Raw genomic sequence first — 12,551 nt, forward strand, 5'->3', positions numbered from 1 at the left:
GCACCGTCAGCAGGTTCTCGGCAGTGTCTTTGGCACGGGTACTCCCTGTTGCCCAGCCTGTTTTCAGCACGCCTGCTGTTTCCAGGTAGTGTCAAGGTCACTATGCCACCAATCCGCTGTCCTGTCGTCTTGCGGCCGGGTTAGCTGACTCTACGCTGCCTGCAATTTAGGTGACTCCTATGTGGGCTGCGGGAACTGGCACTGAAGGCTGGATCCGTAGTGCCAATGGGACATGGACCCCCTGTAGGACTGTGGGTTTCGGTAACTGCGGCCGGCTTGGCTACTTTGGATGGGTACCTTCTGCTACCCACCCGGGTTCCAGCAGTCAGCTGGTTCTTGCCACAGCCTTTGGCCTAGGTGCCTCCATCTCGGTATCCGAAGTCCAGCACCGTCAGCTGGTCCTTGGTAATGCTTTTTAGCACAGGTACCTTCTGCTTAGTAACCGTGGTCCAGCACCGTCAGTTGGTCCTCGGTAGTGCCATTGGCTCTTGTTCCTTCTGCTACCCATCCGGGTGCCAGCACTGTCTGCTGCTTCTCGCCAGAGCCTTTGGCCTAGGTGCCTCCATCTCGGTATCCGAAGTCCAGCAACGTCAGCTGGTCCTTGGTAGTGGTTTCTAGCACAGGTACCTCCTGCATAGTAACCGGGGTTCAGCACCGTCAGCTGTTCCTCAGTAGTGCCATTGGCTATTGTTCCTTCTGCTGCCACTACGGGTTCCAGTACTGTCAGCTGGTTCTCGCCAGTTTCTCAGCCTTCTTGTACCTTCTGCTACATTTCCAAGATCAAGCTTTTTGAAATGGTCTTTGGTAATCCTTATTGATCTCCATGACGACGACCCTGATGACGACGACCCTGAAGACCACACCAAAGAAGACCAGAAATATGACCCTAAATAATAAGACCAAGAGGACAAAGAACATGAAGACAACCACCAAGATACAGAACAAAAGACAGAAGAACAAGAAGCAGAAGAAGCAAAAGCAGAAGAACAGAAAGCAGAAGAACATTAAGCATAAGACTAAAAATCAGCATAGAAGAAATCAAAATTATAAGCAGAAGAAGACTTAGCAGTAAATGGGGGTGAGTCCGTTCCTCCTCGTGGTGCCCCTGGAAAATGCCTGCTGCTGCAGGCCAAACTGAACGCGGACAAATCCTGTTGTAAATCTTTAGTGACAGGCAAAACGTAAGGTGTAATCTTATAACTTTTATAGATAAGTACTACAGGAATGCCTGTCACCATAAGAAAATGAAGAAAAAGAAGAATAGGAAGAAGATGAAGAAATAGCATATGAAAATTAATAATAGCTGAATAAGAAGAATATGAAGAATGGAAAAAAAAATTAATGGGAACAAGATGAAGAAGAAGATGAATAAGGTGAAGAAAAAGTTGATGAAAAAAATGCTACTGCTGCGGATCATGAAGGAGAAAGTGTGGGAGAAGTACAAAAGAAGGTGAAGAGCATGGAAGTTGTGAAACATACATATCTGACAAAATATAAAAAAGGTTAACATAGTCAATATCTTTTTAACTCCGAACGTCTTGAAAAAAAAAATTGGAATTAATGCTATGCCATGTGATTTGAATAAACCACTATGCCTTTAATGTCTCCTCCACCCCCCACAATACATTCTACATGATTCTTATTTTTTTTCAATTATGTAGAATTAGCCAAAAAGGAAATAAAGGGCTTTTTTAAATTCCGATACCGGAAGTCCCATTGACTTGAATGGGACTTCCGGTATCGGAATTGGCGATACCCGATATTTTTTCGTATGGGGCGATACCATCCGATACGATATTTTTGGGTATCGAACGGTATCGCTCAACACTAGTTTTGATGGTAAATCTCCGGGACACCCTTTAAGCCATAGGGTTCGTCTTGCCGCATTTGACAGGCTTGCCGCTCTAGCTGTCAACCTTGCGGAATCTGCAGAGGAATCTGCTAGGAAAGCCGCTGCTCCGTGTACCAGTGTCAAACTAGACAGAATTTCGTCCCTAGGAACTCTATCCTTGATCTGGTTCTCTATTTGTTGTAGCCAGACCATGAGGGCACGAGTGGTACAGGTACCAGCAATCGCTGGCTTTAATCCACCTGCTGAAGCTTCCCAGATATGCTTTAGGAAACCGTCTGCTTTTTTATCAAGCGGGTCTTTCAACACGCCAGAGTCCTCTAATGGTAGAGATACCTTTTTTGAGGATCTGGCTACGGCCCCATCAATTTTAGTGACTTTTTCCCAGGTCTCTGAATCCTTTTGCTCAAAAGGGTACCTCCTCTTTGATGTGGAAGGTAAGCCCCCTGACCTCTCCGTTTTTTTCCATTCCCTGTCAATTAGTGCTTTTATTTTATCATTTACAGGGAAGGTACGATTTCTCTTTTCCTCCAGTCCTCCAAACATTACATCCTCTAATGATTTGGGAGTCTTTTCCTCTTTAAGGCCCATTGTAGCCGATAGCTTTGACCAGATTTTCCACATCCTCCGTTGGGAAACATGGACGGCCGTCTATATCGCTGTCCGAGGAGGATTCTGAGGACTGAGTAGAGGAAGAGGAGGTGGAAGGGGACAAGGATCTATCCCACCCCTTCTGCCTTGGCGAGGCCTCTGAATCGGAGCTCCTTCTACGGTTTCTTTTATCTTTCTTTTTAAGGGCTGCCTTTAGGGAACCTTTCACCTCCTGTTGTATTAACTCTTTAAGGCTAGTCACCAAATCAGGGGTCTCCTCCTGTATAGTTTTGTTTATACAGTCAGCACAGAGGTCTTTCTGCCACTGATCTGCTAGCGGGTGTTTGCAAAGGGCGCATTCTCTTTTCCTGGTTTTGCCGCTAGCCTTCCTCGACCCCTAGTGATCAAACAGAGAAAATGGAACTCCGTTACCATAAGGGTGACATTAACGTAGATCACTCACCACCGCTGTCAATCAGGGGTACCGATCTCGGAGGCTCCTCAGATGCACTCATGACGTTTCTCCTGGACGTCTCAGAGTCATGCTGGTTGCATTTATGACTGCCGCTCCTACCACTCGAGCGACTGCTCCTGGAATCGGCCTGGCATCTGGCGAGAGCTCTTGCTGCTGACGCAGCTGTCGCTGCTCGTCTTGCCCCACTTCCATCATGAAGCCTTGGGCATGAGTGTGTCTTCTGTGGTCATCCCCCTTATGTAAGGGGGATCTACTGCACTCTCCGCCTCCTCCGGTTACCCCCACAGCCCCTCCCCCCTGCCATGCCGCCGGGATCTCCTTTCGTCGGCCGGCGTTGTTTGCTATGGGCGCCGCCATCTTGGATCACCGGTGCCGCCTCCTGACATCACGCGAGCACGCCCCTTTCCCAGCGTGCCCTGCGTGTCACATCAGAGGGGCGCGACCCAGACGCGCCTGCTCCCTGACGCTTCTGCGCTGCTTCTGGACGCGGCAGAGGGGGAGAGGGCGGCGCGGCAGCCACGGCAGAGCCCCAGCCGTGCTGCTTCTGCGCCCGCCCGGAAGCTGAGCCCCCGGGGGACCCGCGGACAGCGCTTCCCCCTCCCGACACACAGCACTCAGGAACCAGCCTGATCTTCCACGCCGGCACGAGAGAGGGGCAGGTACGTGATCTTCAGAACACAGGTCCCTGTCAGGACAGGAAACCCAACTGAAGTGAGGGAGAGGTACCGCCCCTTTTATCTTCAGTAGGGTTCCTGTCCTGACTGGGCGGATCCCCTCTCTCATGTGTGCCGTCATGGGAGACGGGAAAAAAAAATGTTAGTAGATTTGGAATTTTCACCATACTACTAGTGTTTTAGAACAGTTAAGAGTTCTCTGAAACTCCTGGGAAAAGTTCCTGGTTACAAAGTGTCAAAATTTAGTGAAATATCTATATGAGATTACCACTTAAATGTGCATTAAAAAGTGTTTTTCAGCAGGTGTGGTGTTATAAAAGATAATGGGTAGTATGCATAATTTATGGCATTTGACTAAATATCTGTCACAGGAGATCTGGTCAGGATAAGGCGGTTGCCTTCTCAAATAGGTTGCATTTTTCATGGGTTTTTACTAAAATCATAAGGTTTTCATTTATGTTCTCATCTTTCTTCTTTATGAATATAAAGCATCTCAGCCTCTTGACGTCTTGCTTGATGGGGGATGATGTGTTTCTGAAGACTGACAGTTGAGTCCAGCGGTATGGTCGCAATGACACGGGACATTCATGAGGATGGAGTGAATTGCTAAGTATATTGTTCTTCAAACACTTCAATTTTATCCATTTAATGAGATGAAACAAACCCTTTAATTACAGATTCATCCGTTCAGTAGCAATTTTATGCACTGTAAGCACAGTCCTGCAGTACAGGATTCCGATTACATGTGAAGGATCTGCTTTTCCATGATCATATGATCCTACACTACATGCCCCTAAGCATTTTTCAGTCACATTAATTAAAAAAACAAAACAAAACAAACACAGAATTAGCAGCACCGAAGAAGTATAGCACATAGAATCTTCCCAAGGTAAAGAGATATAATACAAACCATATATATATCAGCCGAAAGGAACAAGTGGGAGATTTGACTTCATAAACTTGAAGTCATATACTATGACTTTCTTACTGACAGTGATTCACACAGGGCAGATTTATTTTGCGATAATCAGTATAAGCTTGTACATCTCAATTTAAATTGCAGATTAAATTCCCACGATGAGTTTTTGACGCTGCATATTTTGCTGCACAAAAAACGCATCGTCTTTCAGTTCCAGCAAATTGGACAGGTTTTGTATAAATCTCAATACACAGTTGGTTAGCGCTTCTGAAAATAACCACTTTCCAATTTACTGTTTATTATAATTCCTCCCCTTTCCATTGATACATCCAATCTTATTTTTTAGTGTTTACAGCTCATTGCCTAGGGTACCAAGCATCACTACGGTCTAGCAGCGATAGATAAACATGCAGTGTTTACAAGCTTTTTCCAATGGAGCTTGTAAGCGCTGCTGTGAAGCTGACCAGGAAAGCTTCCCAGCCAGCTTCACTGTCACTGCACACTTCCTATGCTGCAGACATACATTTGCCTCATATAGCAGCATCGGCAAGCACTTCAGCGCAAAAAATGATAATGTCCAAACTGTCAATCAAGCCTCCCGGCTTCTTGCTTGGAGATGACAGTGCACTCATATTTTAGAGAATGGAACAACCCCTGTAATTTTGCACACTAACAGCAAAAGCCACAGTGTGTCGTTTTGGAGTACTTTTTTTAACCCAAATCAAAGCAAACAGTTTTTTTTTTTTAAACACTATAAAAGGCATGGGATGAAGCATGGCACAGTGGGTTTTTTCTATTGAAATTATAAGGGATCTGTAATTTGATGATGCACACAAAGCCAAACAAGTGTTAACTCTAATGGTTTTTACAACTTTCATGGGTGAAGTTTCATAAAAATAAAAATGTACGTTTTGGTTGTAAAATCTCTTTTCATAATCTCCGTTCTATCAAATTAAAAGCATCCTCTGTAAACATCACATGCCATAAATTTTTTGAAAACTTACATGAACGACGTCAAGATATTTAGCTAGGACTTATGTTCTTCGTGTTTTCTGTTTCATTGAAATGTGTAGGTGATAATATAAAATACATAGAGACTAATTCAACAAAACTGGCATTTTTTACTCCAGTCAAAGTCTGCTGAAGTAAAATGGTCCAAATTCATTAAAGGGATTTGCCACATTGACAGTATTTTCTCTTATCTGAGAGTATGGAGCAGATCTAATCACACTCTAATCAGAGTATGATCATAGTGTGATCTGATCTTCTCTGTTGAAGAGAAGATGCAAAAATATCTCGTCTCTTCTCCAATGCAGTTCAATTTTTTCCATGGACTCACTTGACTTGCATAGTCTGATCCATTCCTGTGATCCCTGATTTTCTGTAATCCACCAAAATTCCCCCTCTCTGCCTTTCCCTCCCTTTTTACCCTCTCCCCACCCCTCTTCTGCCACCGAGTGCTGATCAGTACTTGATTGCTTGATTTTTGGAAGTTTTCTTTTTTGTTCGCCGAGCTCTTATCAGTGATACAAATCAATGATTGGCATACTTGCTCACTATTTTCCAGGACTTTTTTCCCCTGTCTATCCCCCCCCTCTTTTGCATCACCTCCGTGCATGCATCCTGCAGCCGCTGAGCCAATGATCAGTAATCTGTGTTCGCTTTTGGCGAGGACTTTTTTTCCAGTCTATTTTTTTATCCACTTTTTTTCATCACATCTATGCTTGCGTTTGACAGCAGTTGAGAGCAGGTTGGTGACGCGCATCAATGATCGGCATCCAGTTGTTGATTTTTTTTGTGTGAAACAAGAATAAAAAAAAAATTATTTAGAATTTAAAATTTGGCCAGGTCATGAAGGTAAAAACAGGCTTGGGTGATTAAATCATATGAATGAGTCATCCAAAGATACATGCATCAACTGTCAGGGTTCTTGCAACCACAATGACTAATGGCCACATGGTGATTACTCTTATGGCCGCGTAATATCAACCTTAGGTAGTTATACTGTATATATTTTAAAATGTTTTTATATTACAACTAGCTGCAGAGCCCGGCGTTTCCTGGGCATAGTAACTAACTGTGGTTAGTTATAACAAATTCTAATGATTATATTGCACATAAAAACATTTCATATTCAACACTACAGATTTGCAACACAAATTAACTAAACGATTACTCAAGTATTGATAGTATTTTATTTTCAACTCACTCAAGAGCCTTTTGATAAACATTTTTGGTTTTTCCTTTTGGTGCAAGATGAACAGATTTTTGGCAGTTCCAACTCTTGAACAGGCCATGTAAAGCTGACCATGAGAAAAGCATGAAGATTGCAAATCGATCCTTACTACTTTCAAGGACTATCCCTGAGTCTCATTAATGGACATTGCAAATGCCAGTCGAAGTGGAAACTGGAGGCATTTAAAATCAAAAGGCAAATCAGATGGAATGAGTGGAGTTCTTGGAATGAAAATGTCCTCTTCTTTGGCACATCCTGTTGCTGAGCTGTGTATCTAATCCTATCCTGTGTGATACCATCTGCTGAGCTCTGTATCTTATTCTGTCCTGTGTGATAGTCTGCTGAGCTGTGTATCTAATCCTGTCCTGTGATACTGTCTGCTGAGCCGTGTATCTAATCCTATCCTGTGTGATACTGTCTGCTGAGCTGTGTATCTAACCCTATCCTGTGGGATACTGTCTGCTGTGCTGTGTACCTAATCCTATCCTGTGTGATACTGTCTGCTGAGCCGTGTATCTAATCCTATCCTGTGTGATACTGTGTGCTGACAGGGCTGCCACTAGGAATTTCAGGGCCCCATACTGGCAACATTTTTTGGGCCCCATTGAGACTCCGCCCAGGCTCCACCCCAGCCCAACCTCCAAACCTCGAACTGTCCACAGTCCCACCACTCGTTTGGAAAACTCCACTTCTCACCAATCACACATTAACAGTTCCCATCACCAGATCACACATAGTCAGCAGCTCTTGTTTTGGCCAAAAGATTTTTTTTAATCTGCCACCACAACAAGGTAGACTCCTCTGGTTGGGCCCTACTCTACTCTATCCTATTAAACATTTGTTAAAATATCCAATACAATTTTAGGTATATTTTTATTTATCTTTCAATTTTTAAAATGACCAATAACATCACATCAAAAGGGACAAATACCACAGCACCATGCATCTGAATAAAGAGTTGGGACCATAGAATGGGAGTCCCTTCACATCTATAGGACTTATCTATTGCATAAGCGAATTGTACCTATTACTGGTGACTTGTACGAAAGTCACCATGAAAGCACATGTCTCGTAAAACAATGTGAGATGCACTATGATTCTAGGCCCTCGTAGATTTAGGGAAAGACTCTGGCAGCAAACTGACTCAAATTGACTCTTAGGGTAGGGTTCACTAGAGCGTATTTAAAAAAAAAAAAAAAGAAAAAAAAAGTCTGCGTTTCATTCAGAAAAGTGGGAGGATTTTTTTCTTGCCGTAAGCGTGCTTGTCTGGATACAATCCAATTATTAAAGGAGCTAGTAATCTTTACACAATGATTTACAGTTTCTAATCTTTCAGAATTGCAATGTATCCAAAAAAGTCAGATGCCTTTCTGTGACTCTGTATGGCATCCAATTTATTTACTCACCCATAGACTTGAATAAGTGAGTCATCCGATTTATGGAAGAAAGTAGTGCAAACTGCGATATTTTTTATACACGTTCATCTGCACTGCCCTATTGAATATTATTGGTCCGAGTGTTGTCTATTGTTTCAGGGACAGATCTCGGACTGAAAATATGGTTATGTGAATGAGCCCTTATAGTTGGTTTATGGGGGAGACCCCTATATCGGAGCCCTTACTGATAGTTATAAGGCTTTCTCGGTGTGTATACTTGTATGCATAATCAGTGTTATATAAAAGACTATACATGTATCTGCAATTTATACACCACATAGTACTTTTCCCTTGCAAAACATGTCAAAAAGTATACACGGCCACTTAGAGAAATAATATGCATTATTTATTTGACTCTTCTGCAGGAAACTTCAATAGAAAAAAAACTATTTTAAGGTTTTACATCTAGTCTAAAGTTCTCTAGATATGTGTTACCAAGACAAAAAAGTCATTAGGAATATAATATTTATAGTGTTACAAATTCATAGAATTCATATGACACAGAAGATGGATCTTTGACAAGACACGTGACCCAAAAAAAAAAGTAGAAAAATAGAATAAAGGATCAGCTTCACAATAACAATACTAAAACATACATCATGTAATACAAGTTTCTGACTACGGCCAACAGAAACAAGGAAAAATGAGGGACCTTGGACAAAGAAAAGCAGCACACAAGTAATATTGAGTGCTGTGAAAATGATTTTTTATCAGTTTTGTAAGGTGGGATTTTCAGACCTGGTCTCACCCCATTCTGTCTTCTGTGACCCAATGAAAGAATATGGGCTAATTCGTGCAGAAATTAGGACTATGTTTTGCTTGTTGAAGACTCCTTCTGCTGTAATTTGCGAATCAGTTCCAGTAAATTCATCTGTATCGTTATCTCCTAGAAGGAAACAAGAACAAGTTATTCACCTTGGTAAAGTACATTTTAATATCATAATTTCATCAGTTTTCTCATTAACTATCTAATACTTCTTTCTGTAAACGACTAATCTTAATGCACAGCTTGACTCTTTATCCAGCTCCGCACCCGGGTTATGAGATCGTACAGTATGAACTTCTGATGTCCGCCCAGCATAAGTGGATTATGGCCAGGGGGCCGACCATTACTTGCACGAACAAGTCACAGAAAGTACACAACTGACAACAATGAGTAACTTATGAAAATTACATAAACCCTGGGCAACAGGACAATCAGAATCATTAGTACGAGAGACAGAAATAAGGAAACTTAATGGCATAATAGCATTTCCCTGATCTCTGAATAACATTGTGAACTGGATCTCTAAAGCTGGTCGTATATGTTTGATCAAAGGCATGATAAAACGTGGCTCTCCAGATGGTCCCCAAGAAAAGCAGCTACATACACAATATTACGTGAACTAATCCCCACGGTAGACTTGTGTGTGCCAAGCAGGTAACATGCAAGGTTGGAACATTTTGACTGTAGTCTAAAATAACGTGTTTGACATGACTACCTTTTGTTTGATCTGTCAGAGAGGTCTAGAATTTGGGCTGATCGAAAAATATCTAAGGTAATTTTAACGAACCCAATTCTTTGCTCCAGCAGAATGTGGCAGCACGGTGGCTCAGTGGTTAGCACTGCAGCCTTGCAGCGCTGGAGTCCTGGGTTCGAATCCCACCAAAGACAACACCTGTTTGCGTGGGTTTCCTCCCACATTCCAAAGACATACTGATAGGGAATTTAGATTGTGAGCCCCATTGGGGACAGCGATAATGTGCGCAAAACTGTAAAGCGCTGCAGAATATGTTAGCGCTATATAAAAAGATTATTATTATTAACCACTTCACCCCCCAAGGGTGGTTTGCACGTTCATGACCAGGCCAATTTTTACAATTCTGACCACTGTCCCTTTATGAGGTAATAACTCTGAAACGCTTGAATGGATCCCGGTGATTCTGACATTGTTTTCTCGTGACATATTGTACTTCATGTTAGTGGTAAAATTTCATTCAAATAACTTGCGTTTATTTGTGAAAAAAAACAGAAATTTGGCGAAAATTTCGCAATTTTCCAACTTTGAATTTTTATGCCCTTAAATCACAGAGATACGGCACACAAAAAACTTGATAAGTAACATTTCCCACATGTTTACTTTACATCAGCACAATTTTGGAACCAAAATTTTTTTTGTTAGGAAGTCATAAGGGTTAAAAATTGACCAGTGATTTCTCATTTTTGCAACACCATTTTATTTTTACGGACCACATCACATTTTAAGCCACTTTGAGGGGTCTATATGATAGAAAATACCCAAAAGTGACACCATTCTAAAAACTGCACCCCTTAAGGTGCTCAAAACCACACTCGAGAAGTTTATTAACCCTTTAGGTGCGTCACAGGAATTTTTTGAATATTTAAAAAAAAGTGAACTTTTTTTCACAAAAAAAATACTTCAGGTTCAATTTTTTTTATTTTACCAAGGGTAACAGGAGAAATTGGACTGCAAAAGTTATTGTGCAATTTGTCCTGAGTACACTGATACCTGATATGTGGGGGGGAAACCACTGTTTCGGCGCATGGCAGAGCTCAGAAGGGAAGGAGCGCCGTTTAACTTTTTCAATGCAAAATTGGCTGGAATTCAGATTGGACGCCATATCACGTTTGGAGAGCCCCTGATGTACCTAAACAGTGGAAACCCCCCACAAGTGACCCCATTTTGGAAACTAGACTGCCCAAGGAACTTATCTAGATATGTGGTGAGAACTTTGAACCCACAAGGGCTTCACAGAAGTTTATAACGTACAGCGGTACAATTAAAAAATCATATTTTTTCCACAAAAATGATCTTTTCACCCCCAATTTTTATTTTCCCAAGGGTAACAGGACCCTAAAAGTTATTGTGCAATTTGTCCTGAGTACGCTGATACCCCACATGTGGGGGTAAACCACTATTTGGGCGCATGGCAGAGCTCGGAAGGGAAGCAGCGCCATTTGACGTTTTTGGCTGGAATTGAGATCGGACACCATGTCGCGATTGGAAAACCCCTGATGTACCAAAACAGTGGAAACCCCCCACAAATGACACCATTTTGGAAACTAGACCCCCCCAAGGAACTTATCTAGATGTGTGGTGAGCACTTTGACCCCTCCAGTACTTCACAGAAGTTTATAACACCCGGGCGTGAAAATAAAAAATTCGTATTTTTTCCACAAACATGATCTTTTAGTCACCAATTTTTTTTATTTTCCCAAGGGTACCAGGAGAAATTGGACCCCAAAAGTTGTTGTCCAATTTGTCCTGAGTATGCCGACACCCCATATGTGGGAGAAAACTACTGTATGGGCACACGTCGGGGCTCGGAAGGGAAGTAGTGAATTTTTGGAATGCAGACTTTGACGGAATGGTCTGCGGGTGTCATGTTGCCTTTGGAGAGCCCCTAATGTACCTAAACAGTGGAAACCCCCCACAAATGACCCCATTTTGAAAACTAGACCCCCTAAGGAACTTATCTAGATGTGTGGTGAGCACTTTGAACCCCCAAGGGCTTCACAGAAGTTTATAATGCCCGGGCGTGAAAATAAAAAAATCATTTTCTTTATCGCCTTATTGGGGGACACAGAATACCATGGGTGTATGCTGCTGCTGCTGCTAGGAGGCTGACACTATGCAAAAACAATAAAATTAGCTCCTCCCCGGCAGTATACACCCATCGACAGGCACCAAGCACCTCAGTTTGTGCTTAGTGTCTGTAGGAGGCGGACCGGGATCTCCCCAGATCCGCATTTTTCTTTTCAGGTTTAGTCTTAACTTTTTAAATTTTTCCCTCTTTTGTCTTTTAGGTTATTTTCCATCGGGAAACAGGGTGTAGTTGTCACCCTGATTTCCCATATCATGCGGCTGAGCGAGCAGTGTGGTGTCATCCACATCGCAACTCTCAGTACCGCAGGCAGGACTTTTCCCTATCGCCTTCCGGTGATAAGGGTTGTGGACAGGTGGCTAGTCCTTGCCGAATCCCCCTCCTCACCCCTCTCTCGGGACAGGGCTGAGGGGAAGACTGCGATCGCAGGTGTTTCAAGCCGCCTTCTGCAGGATGCGGGTACAGAGGACTCCCTTCCCCCCAGCGGCCTGCCGTTTCCCCGTGGGCCCCTGTGGTCATCCTCTTCAGGGACGTCAGGTAAGTGCCTGTACGTTCCCTCCGGCCCCGCATAAGCTCCGTGAATGGCAGAAGTTGGACCTTTGTGATTTCAGGTCCACAATTATTTGAATTTCCCGCCCTCTCTGCCTGCCGCGCGCTCACGCCGCTTGCTTCTCACTCCCAGGGAGACACTGGGGATTCCTCCACTCACCACACAGCGTCACAAGCAGGGGAGGCAGACTTCCCAGGGCCACTGTCAGATCAGCT

General features: G+C 43.1%; 1 protein-coding gene across 1 annotated transcript in view; it reads right to left on the reverse strand.

Moving 5' to 3' along the window:
* Nucleotides 1-8,504: 8,504 nt before the first annotated feature.
* The window catches only part of LOC141096215 (protein DGCR6-like), a 58,371-nt gene continuing 54,324 nt past the window's right edge, over nucleotides 8,505-12,551 (reverse strand). Inside the window, exon 5 of the mRNA XM_073582706.1 lies at nucleotides 8,505-9,066. Coding sequence (XP_073438807.1) covers nucleotides 8,989-9,066 — 78 coding nt within the window. The 3' untranslated portion in view covers nucleotides 8,505-8,988. The remainder of the gene's footprint in view (nucleotides 9,067-12,551) is intronic.

This window comes from Dendrobates tinctorius, unplaced genomic scaffold (genome assembly GCF_039654945.1).
Source record: "Dendrobates tinctorius isolate UK_male_01 unplaced genomic scaffold, ASM3965494v1 ptg000073l, whole genome shotgun sequence".
Taxonomy (NCBI): Eukaryota; Metazoa; Chordata; class Amphibia; order Anura; family Dendrobatidae; genus Dendrobates; species Dendrobates tinctorius.